Genomic DNA, 15,832 nt, shown 5'->3' on the forward strand with positions numbered 1-15,832 from the left:
CGACTGACGTCACGCCACCACTCGCCGGAAAGATTCCTCGCACCCCGATCCGCGCAAAGCGGTCCCGCCAGCCACAAAAGCAGCACGCCCCTCACTGCGTGTGGGCCAAGGCTCGAAGCGGCCCCACGCTTCAGTGGCACATACCGTTGGAGGCGCGTCGCCTGGTGACGTGGCCTCCGCTCCGGGTCAAGCAAGGCATCTCTCTATCAAGAACCCCATACCTTACCGGTTAATTAATTAACCAATCGGCACATATCATCATCGAAAGTAGTACTAGCCGCCACAATAACGACCCTTTCGCTCGCTGACGAAGGGTCCCACCTCATAGGCGCCCCCACCCGCAGACACACAAAAGTCCAAGATGACTAGGGAATGAACCACCCGGGGCGTGCGCCGCGCAAGCTCACGAAGATTAATATTTCTTCCCTGTCGCGATCGATTTGGAGTAAGAAAATAGTTTACGCCATAAAGAAAAGCGGAAAAACAAAGGCAAAAGCCCCCCGTCCTTCCCCAGCCTGCTTTCGAATCCACACCACCACTGCACCACCAATCGCCCTCTTCTCCCACCCAGCCCAGTCCCCGCTCCCCTCCCCGCCGCCTCCATCCCCTTCTAGGGTTAAGGGTTCCATGCGATCTCGCCGCCGACGGGAACCCTAGGTAGGAGCGTCTCCTCTCCGTTCGAATCTCGAGTCGTCGCCACAAAACAAATGGGCAAGGGCGGGCAGGACGAGGCCGCGCGGCCGGATGGATCCGGTTCCCCCGGGGCCGACCCCGACGTGCCCGTCTTCCCCTTCTGGGCGCGCACCCCGAGCGACTGCCTGGCGGAGCTCGGCGTCTCGGCGGACCGCGGCCTCAGCTCCGACGACGCGGCGGCGCGGCTGCACAAGTACGGGCCCAACGAGCTGGAGCGCCACGCGCCGCCGTCCCTGTGGAAGCTGGTGCTCGAGCAGTTCAACGACACGCTCGTCCGCATCCTCCTCGCCGCCGCCGTCGTCTCCTTCGTGCTCGCGCTCTACGACGGCGCCGAGGGCGGCGAGGTCAGGGCCACCGCCTTCGTCGAGCCGCTCGTCATCTTCCTCATCCTCATCGTCAACGCCGTCGTCGGGGTCTGGCAGGAGAGCAACGCCGAGAAGGCGCTCGAGGCGCTCAAGGAGATCCAGTCCGAGCACGCCACCGTCAAGCGCGACGGCCGCTGGAAGCATGGGCTCCCTGCGCGCGACCTCGTCATCGGAGACATCGTCGAGCTCCGCGTGGGCGACAAGGTCCCCGCCGACATGCGTGTGCTCCAGCTTATCAGCTCTACCCTCCGTGTTGAGCAGGGATCCCTCACTGGCGAGACCTCTTCGGTTAACAAGACCAGCCACAAGATTCATCTCGAGGACACAGATATCCAGGGGAAGGAGTGCATGGTCTTTGCTGGCACCACCATTGTCAACGGCAGTGCCGTCTGTGTGGTGACTGGAACTGGCATGGCCACTGAAATAGGCAAGATCCATTCGCAGATCCAGGAGGCATCGCAGGAGGAGGATGACACACCGCTGAAAAAGAAGCTCAATGAGTTCGGTGAGGCGCTGACTGCCATTATTGGAGTGATATGTATCTTGGTTTGGCTCATTAACGTCAAGTATTTCCTCACCTGGGAGTATGTGGATGGCTGGCCGACGAATTTTAAGTTCTCATTCGAGAAGTGCACATATTACTTTGAGATTGCAGTGGCACTGGCTGTTGCTGCAATTCCAGAGGGCCTGCCTGCTGTGATCACCACATGCTTGGCACTAGGCACCAGGAAGATGGCTCAGAAGAATGCACTCGTGAGAAAGTTACCCAGTGTTGAGACATTAGGTTGCACAACAGTGATTTGCTCTGATAAGACAGGAACTCTGACCACCAACCAGATGTCAGCGGTGAGGCTTGTGGCAATTGGGAGGTGGCCCGATACACTTAGGAACTTTAAGGTTGATGGTACCACTTATGATCCAAGTGATGGCAAGATACATGACTGGCCAACTTTGAACATGGATGATAACCTCCAGATGATTGCGAAGATAGCTGCACTCTGCAATGATGCAAGTATTGCACACTCTGAGCATCAATATGTTGCTACTGGGATGCCCACAGAGGCTGCATTGAAGGTATGATTTGTTAATGAAGCAAGATATAAACATATACATATGTTGCATGTTGCTTTTACTTGTCAATTCTACAATCTAATTTGAATGCTTTTTAAGATAACACTGTCTCTATTTCATTAACTTACAGTAATTTTATCACTTGTACTGGGGAGTGATTGTATTATGCATGTGCCAGGTTTTGGTCGAGAAAATGGGGCTCCCTGGTGGATATACTCCATCTCTGGATTCATCTGATTTGCTAAGTATGTTGATTTCTTTTGTGAACAATACTATATAATCTGATTGCATTATTAACCTTTTATGTAGAAAGAGAAGACCTGACATAATTTTTGTATCTTTGTTGTTTGAAGGGTGCTGTCAATGGTGGAACAACGATGCTAAAAGAGTAGGGACACTGGAATTTGATCGCACTAGAAAATCAATGGGAGTTATTGTGAAAAAAGCAGAGACTGGAAAGAATTTGCTGCTTGTGAAGGTATTTGGAGTATTTCATATCGTTTAGTTCTGTTGTGGATTAACATATGTTGCACTTTTGTATTTCAAGTCGTCTAGTGCGTATAAATATTATTTTTCTGGAATTTGGCTTACTCACATTTTATTCTTCATAATGCTGGAAATAACATAACGTGTATTGTCATTGTACACCGTACCATTTTTTTGCCATCCTTTTCTCTTGAAACTAGGGCTCATCTTTGCCATATCATCAAATCTTAATTCTCTTTATCTAGTTATCAATGCATATTTACTTACTTTCAGTCAGTTGGTTATAGATTCAGCTACAATGTGGCATTGAGTTTCTTATTTGCTTCTGTGAGTAGCAAGTACCATGTATTCATGTCATATTGCTGCTTCCATCCAATGTTTCTGGTCATGTCATTTTCTCTCCTACGAATATTTATGGTAAAAGTGTACTCTTGCAGGGAGCAGTAGAAAATTTGCTAGAGAGAAGTGCCTATATTCAGTTGCTCGATGGATCAGTTGTGCTCTTGGATGAGGGTGCCAAGGCACTCGTATTGTCAACACTTCGTGAAATGTCTGGCAGTGCATTGCGCTGTTTGGGCTTTGCATACAAGGAAGATCTGGCAGAATTTGCAACATATGATGGAGAAGAGCATCCCGCTCACAAATATCTACTTGATCCTGCATACTACTCTTCCATAGAGAATAATCTGATATTCTGTGGTTTTGTTGGTCTAAGGGTGAGACCTTCTCAGTCCATGGAAATTCTGTAAATAAATATGCAGTCCTAATTTGATAACTGCATGTATCTTAAACATCATTATTACTATACTACTACAGGATCCTCCACGAGAAGAAGTCCACAAAGCAATTGAAGATTGCAGGGCTGCTGGTATACGTGTTATGGTGATAACAGGTGATAACAAAGAAACAGCAGAGGCAATATGCCGTGAGATTGGGGTTTTTGGTCCCAGTGAAAACATTAGCTCAATGAGCTTTGCAGGGAAGGAATTTATGGCTCTTCCTGATAAAAAGAAGATTTTGAGGCAAACAGGTGGCCTTCTCTTCTCAAGAGCAGAGCCAAAACATAAGCAGGAAATTGTTAGGCTGCTCAAAGAAGATGGTGAAGTTGTTGCAATGACTGGTGATGGAGTGAATGATGCGCCGGCTCTGAAATTAGCTGATATTGGAATCGCGATGGGCATTACAGGGACTGAGGTCTGCCTTCTTTCTCTTTAAATCAGTCGTTCTTTTTAGTTCTATTTTTAAGATCCATTCCTATTTCGTGTAGTTCATTGTTAGCTTATTTGGTTATTTCCGTAGAAAAATGTCACCTGCTGACATCTCAAGAGTACTGTTTTAGGCTGCACCTAATCACCTTACATATGCAATTGAATCCATTTTGTTAGTGTCTGATTGTCTTCTATCACTTAAGGTGCTTCTACTTGCAATTATTATTATTATCATTATTGTTTAGCGTTTGCTATAGTTGTTTTATGTAATGTTTGCTGCACCATCACAATGATCTGTTACTCATCAACCCTAAGGCTACTTTCCTGCTGAATAGTCGATGCTAGTAACACTCAAGATACACAAAATAAGTCTGCGATAATGATATGATTCCTATTGCCTTCATTAGATTTTCATTGCTTTTTTCATTCATCTTTCTATTTTGATTTAATGGTGTTCCCTGTCCTGCCTCCACTGTATCCTTTTTGTGAAATGTGTTACTCATGATGGCCTTCTGTGATCAAATAATGCATGCTATGTTTGTTAACATGGTGTGGATAGAACCCTAACTTAATGAAAGGTATAAATTGACACGTATGCATGCATTGCGGGCATGAGCAGAGATGAAAACAACAAAGACGACATAATGGTGAAAAATCTGTTTCACTTGCTGCCTGGCCAAGGTCTTGGAAGTTGGGACACATTTTTCTGAGTTCCTAAAGGCGTGTTTTTGTTAGCGGTTCTCACATGTGCAGAGTGGACTTGTAACCTTTTTCCGTTCTCCTTATGATGTGTTAGGTTGCAAAAGAAGCTTCAGATATGGTGCTTGCAGATGATAACTTCAGTACAATTGTCTCAGCTGTTGGTGAAGGAAGGTCCATTTACAACAACATGAAGGCTTTTATAAGGTACATCTTTTTTGTTAGCTATGTTTTAACCATTTCGTTTGCTAATTACTTGAAACATAAAAAACAAATGCAACAAGTTCATATGATCCATGTGGCACTGCAGATATATGATATCTTCGAACATTGGAGAAGTTGCTTCCATATTCCTCACGTCGGCTTTAGGTATCCCAGAAGGCCTCATTCCAGTACAACTTCTGTGGGTCAATCTTGTTACGGATGGCCCTCCTGCAACAGCTTTGGGATTCAATCCACCAGATAAGGATATCATGAAGAAACCTCCTAGAAGAAGTGATGATTCATTAATCACTCCTTGGATCCTGTTCCGCTACATGGTATGTTTTCCTGTATATCGTGCACTTCCTCAAGTATCCTCATCTTAAATCAATTGCTTTGAAGCCCTTACAGTGAATTAATTTACTGTGTTCCACGTAGCTTTTCAGCAATAGCAATTATGGTATATACACTTTTGAACACCTTATAAACAGTCAGCACTTCCGCAACAAGCATTTTGTTAGTATTTATGTCCAGAAATTAAAACAAGAGTTCATTCCTAATTAAATGAACTGGGAGTATAGCTTCCACATGATGTGGTCTTTTGGCACATCATTATGGGTCTTCTGGCCTTATTGATTTTATTGATTTGTGTACTTGCATAGAATATTAATTTGTGAATGGATGCAGTTGTACTTATGTTTGAAATTTATGAACATGTGTGTAGGTTATTGGGCTGTATGTTGGGATTGCAACGGTTGGAATCTTTATCATCTGGTACACTCACGGCTCTTTCCTGGGAATTGATCTGGCTAGTGATGGTCACACTCTTGTTTCATACTCCCAGCTCTCAAACTGGGGCCAGTGCCCCTCATGGGAGGGTTTCAACGTGTCATCATTCACAGCAGGGGCAAGGACATTCAATTTTGATGAGAACCCTTGCGATTACTTCCAGGGTGGCAAAATAAAAGCAACAACCCTCTCCCTGTCTGTCTTGGTGTCCATTGAGATGTTCAACTCACTGAATGCCCTGTCTGAGGATGGCAGCCTTCTGAGCATGCCTCCATTGGTTAACCCCTGGCTTCTTCTGGCAATGTCGGTGTCATTTGGGCTTCATTTTTTGATCCTCTACGTGCCTTTCCTTACCCAAATCTTCGGGATTGTGCCCCTCAGTTTCAACGAATGGCTTTTGGTCGTAGCAGTTGCATTCCCAGTGGTTCTCATCGATGAGGTTCTTAAGTTTGTGGGGCGGTGCTTGACAGCTCGGGCCAGAAAGCAATTAGGAAAGCGGAAGGAAGAGTAGAAGGTAGTGATTGAGTATTAGATCGCCACGGGGGAGTAGACGTCTGGTGAGACCCCTTTATTTTTCTCGAGATCCGAGGGCTCTGCTCTTTGTTGAGCATGATGGAAGTTAGGCTACTCTATAGAACTCATAATCATGCCTCGAGTTTAACAGACTCATTTATTCATTTGTAACAAAAATTGGTGTTACGAATGTGCTGGAGATACAGCATGGTTTCTTGCCCACTTACTACAGTAATCTTTCACTTATATCCACGAATTATTCTGCTCTGAATGCAGTGACACCTCCTGGTTTATGTATTTTTGTCTCGGCCTTGTTCACATAGCGATTCTGCTTATACTCATCCTGGAGTATAAGCCGCTGCCTCTGCCGATCATATACATATCCATAGTGTGGTTACTTTTGTGAAATCAGGAGAATCTGTTACTCCTTATTGGTACGGTACATAACTATTTGATATAACTTTCTTCTACATAAAAGTTTGTACATCGTTTGTCATGTACTACATGCTATAAACACTAAATTGACCGAATATACACGTGCTTCAGTTTGTACAACGTGGACGAAGCACCTTTTGGCTTCACCTGACCTCGTCGCTCTTGATCATGTTCGAGAATACTCCGCTCAGGGACATTCCGTCTAGGTCACCCAAGTTGGTGGTCATGGCAGCAGCGTCAGTCGCCACGGTAGCGGCGGACAGGCGACGCTGAACCTCAGGCGTTTTCACGGGCACGGGCGGCGCCGGCGGCAACATGGTGTCGACGTCCGAGCTGTCTGACGACCCCACCTGCAGCTGCAGCGCGAACTCGAGGCACCAGAGCACGTCCCCCATGGTGGGCCGCTCCACCCCGTACTCGGCGAGGCACTTCTCGGCCGTGTCCGCGAGCTTCTTGAGCGACCCCGGCCGTATCGTCCCGGCGATCCTCTGGTCGACGATCTGGTCGAGCTGGCCGTTTCTGAGACACGGCGTCGCCCACTCCGCCAGGCTCACCATCTCCCGCGGCAGCGTCGGGTCGATGACGGTGCGGGCGCAGAGCGCCTCCAGCAGGACCACGCCGAAGGAGTAAACGTCCGACTTCTCCGTCAGCATCTGCCGCCGGAAGTACTCCGGGTCCAGGTACCCGAAGCTGCCCTTCACCTTGGTGCTCACGTGCGTCTTGTCCAGCTCCGGCCCGTTCTTGGACAGCCCGAAGTCGGCCACCTTGGCCATGAAGCTCTCGTCGAGGAGGATGTTGGCCGACTTGACGTCCCGGTGGATGATGGCCTTGGCGGAGCCGGTGTGGAGGTAGTGCAGCCCCCGCGCGGCGCCGATGCAGGCCTCCAGCCTCTGCTCCCACGACAGGGGCGGGAGGCCGGCGCCGTAGAGGTGGCTCCGCAGCGTGCCCATGGCCATGTACTCGTACACGAGGATCATCTCGCCGCGCTCGTCGCAGTAGCCGATGAGCGAGACCAGGTGCCGGTGGCGCAGCCGGGACAGCATCTCGATCTCCGTGTGGAACTCGTGCAGCCCCTGCTGCGTCCGCCGGTTGCCGCGCTTCACGGCCACCACCGTCTCGTCGCGCATCGTGCCCTTGTACACCTTCCCGAACCCGCCCTCGCCGATGACCATCCCCTCGTCGAACCCGCCGGTCGCCTCCTGGAGCGCCGCGAACGGGATCCTGTACCCGGCGCCGGCGCCGTTCTGCCCGAGCAGGACGGTGTTCCCGTTGCTCTTGGAGAAGCTCCGGGAGCGCGAGCGAGAGCCCAGCGCGCTCGCCGAGAACGGCGACCAGGCGTCGGCCGGCTTCTTCTTCTCCGGCTCCCTCCCGCGCAGCATCTTGAAGGCGATGAACCCGAGCACCATCACCAGCGTGGCCCCGCAGACGGCCGAGCCGGCGATGATCCCGATTTTGACCTTTGAACTGCGCGGGGACGTGGCGGCAGCGCCGGCGCCGGCGCTCCCGACTATACTCATGATCTCGAGGCCGTTGAGGAAGCCGTCAGGCAACGCGTTGTCCTCGGTGGACGACCCGATGCTCACGGTGATGGCGCCCTTGGCGTCCTTGGCGCCCAGGAGGAAGTCCTTGTACACCGGTATGGATAGCCGGTTGAACGTGTCACGCGAAATCTCGTAGTTGTCGAGCACCACCGCCCCGCCGACGTAGACGTTGAAGGCCATTCCCATGGCTGCCTTGCTGACGATGTCGCACCAGTGGAACCGGAGCAGGTAATCCGACCCGGCCGGGGCGTCGAACCTCCAGCTGATGTTGAACTGCACGTTGATGGTGCTGGTCTCGCCCGCCGTGCTCAGCCTCGTCGCCGTCGCGTAGACCTCCGCCGGCGCCGTGTACGCGGACGAGAGTGCCGATTTCTCGTCGTATTTGATCGTCAGGGGCTTGGCGTCTTTGTGCTGCGCTAGGTCGGTGTTGACCTGGAAGCTCTGGTCCGGCAACCACGTCCTCCCCAGCGTGTCGTTGCCGGGCGTGATCTTGGGAACGCCCATGTTGATCCTGTGGATCGTCTCCAGCGCCTGCGTCGACAGCCCGGTGTACTGGACGGCGCCGTCCACCATCCTGGCCATGTCGGCGATGAGCTCGTCGGGGACCGACACGACCTCGATGGCGTTCACGAACGCGAGCTTCCCCGTCGGCGCGAACGCGATCACCAGCGTGCCCCCGGTGACGTTCACGGAGAACTCCCTGAGCTCCGCTGTGCCGTTCTTGGGCGTGTACCCGTTGACGAGCACCGCGCCCTGCACGGACACGTTGAACGCGGCGTCCGCCACCATGTCGTAAGACCTGTAGGGGAAGGGGAAGAAGTGAAGGCGCACGAAGTGCCGGCCGGGCTGCTTGACGGCGAACGTGTAGGAAGCTGGCGCGGTGAACACGCGTGCGGACCGATACAGCTCCGACTCGCCGGACGGGACGACCGCGGTCCGCGATGTGTTGGCCTCGACGCTCTGCGGCGCGGCCAGCGACTTGGCCGGCAGACGCGCGTCCCCGACGAACGTCCGTCCGGCGGCGACGGTGGCGCTCGCCGACGTGCCGCAGAGGACGAGGTAGTTGTCCGCGGGGGTAAACGCGCCACTGGCTGCGCCGAGCAGCACGGACGCGACGAGGAGCCGCACGAGCATGTCAAGAACCGGCGGCATGGTGTAAGAATTCCGGCCAAAGCATCGGCGATCGGCACGGGGCTCTAGGAGAAGGGCACGGAGGCCTTCATCGACAGGGATGCGCACAAACTGGAGAGCATCACCAGAGTGGACGATTGCTTTTGTAGAGGTGTTGTTGAGAGTTGACACTTGTTGCTTGACGATGAGGAGCACAAGGAGTTAGCGACTGCTGCTAATACCCACAGGAAGGAAAGTGAATCGATGCTAGGTTTTGATGAGCTCTTGGATGTGGCGGGGGTATTTGATTAGCTGGGGAGCACTGCGTATTGCGGTGTCATTTTCTCAGGATCTCAGGTGGAGAGATAGGCTTGAATTTCATATATTATCAGGAGCCTTTTCCTTGTTTGCGGGGGAAATCAGGAGCTTTCTAATGCCGTCATTTTCTTGGTTTACAGATTGTCTGGCATATATTCGATTCGGTAAATTTCTCGTGTGATCCTCTATGAAGAAACGTCAACATATATATTGTTAAACAAAGACAAGGCGAAAGTTTTTGCAGCGTGTGATGAACGGACCGGGTGCCTCTTAGGTCTCTTTTACTGTCAACTGGTTCTCATTGTCATGTTCCGTGGCACTAGGAATTACTGTAGTACCAACACTGAGGCCAGATAAAAGGTTCCACGAGAGCACGGGGCACCTTTTCTGTTGTGGCCTCTCGCGACATGTCAAATCCCACGGTGACACATTCGCAGTCGCAGGTGAAAACGACTGCGAGGGAAAACCATGCATTTTGTCGTGTGAATCGTGGCCCTTTGTTTAGGAACGTAAAGGGGAACGATCTGATCCCTCGACCATTGTGCTGTGCTCGGCTCGGTGGGAAGGAAGGGCCGAGGAAGTCTCCAACCACCTCCGTCGACCACCGCACGCGACCGGAGCAGCCGTCGTTTTCGTACCACCGTCGTGCGCGCCACGACGACCAGGCGCAGTTCGTACATTCGTTTTCTTTTCCCGGCCGGTGGTGTATGTACGCGTCTCCGGCGCTTACTGGATGGCACTGCTCCTGCTCCTCCTGAGATGGTAAATGTGGGGCATGTCCAACGCGGACTCTCATGCCGTCGGCATCCATCTGGATCTCGCGGTCCAGATGTGTTTTGGCATGCAACGCAGTCCTCGCATCCGTTGGCTAACATTCAGTCTCATCTCTACTCCCTCGGTCCTTTAAAGAGTGTATTTCCAACTTTATTGAAGGGTCAAACTATCTCAATGTTTGACCGAGTTTATGCAAAAATATATTAATGTTTGTGAAACCAAATAGGTATATGATGAAAATATATTTTAACATGAATCTAATGCTACTAATTTAATGGCATAAATGTTGGTGCATTATTATATAAATACGGTCAAACATAAAAAATTTGACTTTCTAACAAAGTTGGAAGTAACTCTTCAAAGGACGGTGGTAGTATATTTTACCAGCAAAATATGTACTGTATCGTAAGTGTGAAATACTACTGCAGTGTGAACAGCTCGATCTCGTACGATGGCGGCGGCACTGCAGATTAGATTAGAAGATCATCATGAAGGCGATCGAGATGGTATGTTCCTGTACTCCTGTACAGGCAGGTGTAGGGAGGGGCGCTGTCGTCGTGTTCGTGTACGTAGGAGACAGAAAGGGGGATGAATGAATGCATGCACGGGGTGGGTATCCATCTACCACACGGCAGGATAATGTTGCAAGTAGAGGCATGATTGGCATCGCCGTCGCCGTCGATACGGTATGCGTCGGCGCGGCGACGGAAGCATGCATCGCATTCAAGGGCCAGCAGTGTGCTACAGCTGCATGCAGCGCCCGGGTTGACCCGATCGCTTTGGGGAGGGAAGGAACGAACCAACGGCTGGAGGTGGAGGTGGGGATGAGCGTGGCGGAGAGGGACGGGTTACGCGGTGCCCGTCCAGCCCGTTTCCCTTGACTCGGAGCGTACTTGAAAATTAGGTTCTGGATCGCGTACGTGCGTGCTCCTGTTTTCTTTGTAGATGTGGTCGCCTAATAATTCGTGTTCGATTGCTTGCGTTGGTGATCGAGTTGATGAATGTTGGCTTGGTCTTTCCGGAGTGCACGGTTCCACGTTGTGGGACGCCATGTCGCCGTCTCTCTAACAACCAACAAAAAACAGAGTTGGTGACCCGCGGAGATGGAAAGAAAATGAGTTGATCAAGTGAGCTGTCACATCGGAGATACGTGTAGGAACGTGGTTACTAGGAAGGAATATAATACTCTCAGGTCGGATGACCATGGGATAAGTGCCACTTTTTTTCAAGTTTTTTTTTCACTGGTACACCAAAGGCGTACCTTAACTTTATAGAAGGGAGAAAATATGTACAAGAGATTACAATTGCACTAGTTAGGTGTCACAAGTCGACCCTAACCAAGGCTCCACACCACTCCCTAACTCTACTCGACTACTCTGATACTAGTTGTCCTCGAAACGCTCCTGCTTTGGCCCAAGTTCTCAGATCGTCGAAGATCATGTCCACCGTATCCCACTCATTCTTGATCGGGCTTGAGCCGAACACCTTTGCGTTCCTTTGCTTTCATAGTGTCCAACAAATTAGCATCACGAATGTGTCAAAGCATTTTCGAGTTCGCTTATAGATTCGCTTCCTAGCTTCCCTCCATCATTGCACCAACCGTGAATCGTTAGTTGGGCATAGCTCCGTACTCAAACCCATCCTGGCAATGCAACGGTACCACACTTGCCGTGAGAACACACACTGAAGCAATATGTGGTGTACTGTGTCCTCCTCCTGGTCACATAGATAACATTTTGAGGTCTGGTCCTGCAGTCCGTGTCTAGTCTTCCTATCTGACGTCCACATGCGATATTGCACTGCAAGCCACATGAATATCTTACACCTAAGTGGCGCCCAACATTTTCAGATGGCCCTGAAGGAGTGGAATTTAACTCCTCCCTCACACAACATCTTGTATGCTGATGACGTTGTGTAGACTCCCGACACGTTCCAAGCCCAAATGGGGCTGTCCTCTATCTCCGCATCCAATTGAACTTCTTAGAGGATCTCCCAAAGTCCAATGAACTGGGTTAAACCCTCCGTGCATAGGTCACCCACTATGTCGTTCATCCATGCATGCACACATAGCGTCTCGTACCAGTCTCCTGTTTGCCACTTGCGTACGTACCGTCGCCATAGCCAATGGGGCTATACCTATGATGGTTGCGCCCTTTAGCCATCGGTCTTTCCAGAACAGAGTCTTGTCTCGTGATCCTACCTTCCATTTAACCAGGCTCTCAAAAGCTTGGTCCACCTTTTTGTCCACGGTCAAGTTGAGCTCTTGCCAAGTTTTTCAAGCTTTTCAAAATTGGAATTCTTCTTTGCGGGAGCGGCAGGTTAAGGGCATCTCCAACACTCACCCGTAAATTTGCTCTCGTATCCATCCGCGGACAGGGACCAGTCTACGCACATGAATGCGGGAGTCGGCCATCCAACACTGTCAGCATACATTCAAATTAAGTTTCAACTAACCAGACAAAATTATACAAACACGGCGGATTTTCATATAAACCTGGTGAAATTCATTATATTTCGAACTTTTTTCATAAAAAAGCGGCAGACCCTTAACGTATCCTACGGCGGTGCCCTCGTTCACTTTCTTTGTATTCCGCATCGACAACCACGTCCTCCACCTATCGTCTACATGAACGGCGGCGGGGTTCAAGACCCGTGAAGTGAACATGGGAGACGGACCGACCCACTTGGGACACAATACCCTGCCGCCTCCCATGCCCTACACATCCTCGGAGGAGTCCACAACCAGTGCGTCACCGGCGTCGGTGGACGTGAGGTCGATGATGGACGTGGACGGTTCGTTATTGTCTACCTGCCACATGCGCCCTTGAAAGTTGGACGGCGGCGTTCGAGTTCTCGACCGCCAACGCCGCCATCGCGTGTGCGGTCTTGTAGAGCGCCCACTACTCCACAACGAAGTTCGGGTTCGCCGTAGCCGTGGCAGCCACGGCTGCCTCGCTTGCGTGTTATCCGTAGATTTGGCTCTTCGCCAGCCGGTGCTACTCTAGGAGGAACATGTTGTAACTTTGCTCCTCCTACGCCTGCCGGAACACCGACATAGGAGCTGGCACAGGCTGCTCCTCCTCCGCCATGGCAACATAGTTCGCCTGTGCCTGCTCTATGGTCAAGCCAGCATGCACCGACGCGGGTTAGGCGCCGTGTCGTCATTGAGCCCGTAGGGTCGTCGTCAGAGACCTTGGGCGAGCTGGCCGGCATGCCGTGCTCGATCCACCAGGCGCGGTGGGTCTGCCAGGTGGCCGCATAGGAGGCTGATGACCCACAAGTATAGGGAATCAATCGTTGTCCTTTCAATAAGTAAGAGTGTCTAACCCAACGAGGAGCAGAAGGAATTGATAAGCAGTTTTTAGCAAGGTATTCTTTGCAAGTGCTGTAAGGTAATAGTAATAGATAATTTGATAGCAAGATAATTGTAACAAGTAATAAGTAGCAAAAGTAACAAGGTGCAGCAAGGTGGCCCAATCATTAATATTTCCAAAGACAATCCGAAAGTACTTCCTACAGTGATCAAGCATTCACATGTTACATTGACACACGTTCATTGCTTTGATAAATTGTTATGTGGGTGGACCGGTGCTAAGGTGTTGTTCTTACTTGAACAAAAAACCTACATATGATTACCCCATTTCACAAGCATCTGCAAATACAAGAGAAGAACTAAGATAAATCTAACTGTACCATTAAGCAAAAGGATCCAAATCAGCCCCTTACGGAATAGCTCATAAACTGGGTGTCGGTGTAAAAACCAGCAGACCTCGGGGTAGGGGGTCCCGAGTTGTGGATCTTGGATGGATGGTAACAGGAACAGAGAGACGACGTTTTACCCAGGTTCGGGCCCTCTTGATGAAGGTAAAACCCTACATCCTACTCTTGTTTATATTAATGGGGATGTATCAAGTACAGAGTTGATCTACCTCGAGATCGTAAGATGTGGTCTAACTCCAGGGCTAGGTGAATGCTATTGCATTGATGGCCCCTCTACAGGCTAAACCCCATGGATTATATACACGCCAGGTAGGGTATCTAGGGTTACAAGGTCGGTATCTAGGCGCAAGGTGGCAGGAGAATCTTGGAGTATACGACAAGTCTTCGGTGGAGGTAGTCTCGATCACGCATCCAACATTCTGCCTTCGGAGTCCATCTTGAGTACGAATGAGGGCCCATCGGCCCAACCCGAGGAGCATGGGCCGACTAGGTTAGCACCCCCTAATCCAGAACACCGTCAGTAGCCCCCGAACTGGTCTTCTATGCTGAGGACGACCCTCTTAACAAAATCCACCTCGGATCCGAGTCCTCGGCTCAACAGACGAGTTCCCCTTTGTAATTCTTGAACCACTCCTCCAAAGGAGCGATGCCAACCGAGGCTCAGCCGAGCTTGTACCCTGCCCGAAGAGATCGGATATCTTAGCCTCGAAGGCCAACCATCTAGGTATGAACAGTCCCACCTAGTCTGACAACTTTATCAAAGCGGCTCACCCCATGACGGGTCGGGCAGTTACTGCTTCCCTTAAATCGTGGCTCGAGGCGGCCTTTTTACTGGCACGTCCCATCGAGGGGAGATCATGAACATTTTCTCTGGGATACCATCAAGATTTTATTTTCCCCCCATATGCTCAATGACATCTTTCGTGGGAGTGGCGTATTTATCGGCGTAGCAAGGGGGACTCTTAGCCTTTTATCAGCCTATAAGAGAAAAAGAGAGGACAACGCAATCAACCACACTCTCATTCTCCCCGCCTAGTACTTTGCCTAGCTCTAGCGCCCAGGTCCAATCTCACGCTCTCTTTCTTAGCGAGTCCAGCCTCCCCCACCAGCCATGGCCGATACCCTCAAGGGGCATTGGGGCAGTTCCACCATGATGGACGACATCATCTTAGAGCTACGCAGCATGGGATACGTGAAGGAAATATGCCCTAGAGGCAATAATAAAGTTATTATTTATTTCCTCATATCATGATAAATGTTTATTATTCATGCTAGAATTGTATTAACCGGAAACATAGTACATGTGTGAATACATAGACAAACATAGTGTCACTAGTATGCCTCTACTTGACTAGCTCGTTAATCGAAGATGGTTAAGTTTCCTAGCCATGGACATGAGTTGTCATTTGATTAACGGGATCACATTATTAGGAGAATGATGTGATTGACTTGACCCATTCCGTTAGCTTAGCACTTGATCGTTTAGTATGTTGCTATTGCTTTCTTCATGACTTTACATGTTCCTATGACTATGAGATTATGCAACTCCCGTTTACCGGAGGAACACTTTGTGTGCTACCAAATGTCACAACGTAACTGGGTGATTATAAAGGTGCTCTACAGGTGTCTCCGAAGGTACTTGTTGGGTTGGCATATTTCGAGATTAGGATTTGTCACTCCGATTGTCGGAGAGGTATCTTTGGGCCCTCTCGGTAATGCACATCACTATAAGCCTTGCAAGCATTGTGACTAATGAGTTAGTTGCGAGATGATGTATTACGGAACGAGTAAAGAGACTTGCCGGTAATGAGATTGAACTAGGTATTGAGATACCGACGATCGAATCTCGGGCAAGTAACATACCGATGACAAAGGGAACAACGTATGTTGTTATGCGGTTTGACCGATA

At 50.2% G+C, this 15,832-nt stretch overlaps 2 protein-coding genes across 2 annotated transcripts; one reads left to right on the plus strand and one right to left on the minus strand.

The window, feature by feature from the left end:
• Positions 1 to 526: 526 nt before the first annotated feature.
• Positions 527 to 6,271, plus strand: LOC123097849 (calcium-transporting ATPase 4, endoplasmic reticulum-type). Its single transcript, XM_044519694.1, has 8 exons — positions 527 to 2,132; positions 2,308 to 2,374; positions 2,483 to 2,607; positions 3,053 to 3,331; positions 3,432 to 3,809; positions 4,620 to 4,729; positions 4,833 to 5,061; positions 5,448 to 6,271. Exons 1-8 carry the CDS (start codon positions 708 to 710, stop codon positions 6,021 to 6,023), a joined length of 3,189 nt encoding a protein of 1,062 aa, XP_044375629.1. The 5' UTR covers positions 527 to 707; the 3' UTR covers positions 6,024 to 6,271.
• A 10-nt stretch (positions 6,272 to 6,281) lies between these two features.
• LOC123097850 (receptor-like protein kinase HERK 1) lies at positions 6,282 to 9,393 on the minus strand. The gene is made up of 2 exons (XM_044519695.1): positions 6,613 to 9,393; positions 6,282 to 6,389 (listed from the first exon to the last, which is right to left on the minus strand). Exons 1-2 carry the CDS (start codon positions 9,151 to 9,153, stop codon positions 6,282 to 6,284), a joined length of 2,649 nt encoding a protein of 882 aa, XP_044375630.1. The 5' UTR covers positions 9,154 to 9,393.
• Between the last annotated feature and the right edge of the window lie 6,439 nt (positions 9,394 to 15,832).

Source organism: Triticum aestivum, chromosome 4D, assembly GCF_018294505.1.
Source record: "Triticum aestivum cultivar Chinese Spring chromosome 4D, IWGSC CS RefSeq v2.1, whole genome shotgun sequence".
Classification (NCBI taxonomy): domain Eukaryota; kingdom Viridiplantae; phylum Streptophyta; class Magnoliopsida; order Poales; family Poaceae; genus Triticum; species Triticum aestivum.

What these genes read in the sequence shown, in the direction of transcription:
- LOC123097849 (XM_044519694.1), top strand. Translation starts at nt 708, where the DNA reads ATGGGCAAGGGCGGGCAGGACGAGGCCGCGCGGCCGGATGGATCCGGT. An exon ending in GGATTCATCTGATTTGCTAA is followed by an intron (nt 2,375 to 2,482) that starts GTATGTTGATTT and finishes TGTTGTTTGAAG; the next exon opens with GGTGCTGTCAATGGTGGAAC. An exon ending in TGGGCATTACAGGGACTGAG is followed by an intron (nt 3,810 to 4,619) that starts GTCTGCCTTCTT and finishes ATGATGTGTTAG; the next exon opens with GTTGCAAAAGAAGCTTCAGA.
- LOC123097850 (XM_044519695.1), bottom strand. Translation starts at nt 9,153, where the DNA reads ATGCCGCCGGTTCTTGACATGCTCGTGCGGCTCCTCGTCGCGTCCGTG. An exon ending in ACATGATCAAGAGCGACGAG is followed by an intron (nt 6,390 to 6,612) that starts GTCAGGTGAAGC and finishes TATGATCGGCAG; the next exon opens with AGGCAGCGGCTTATACTCCA.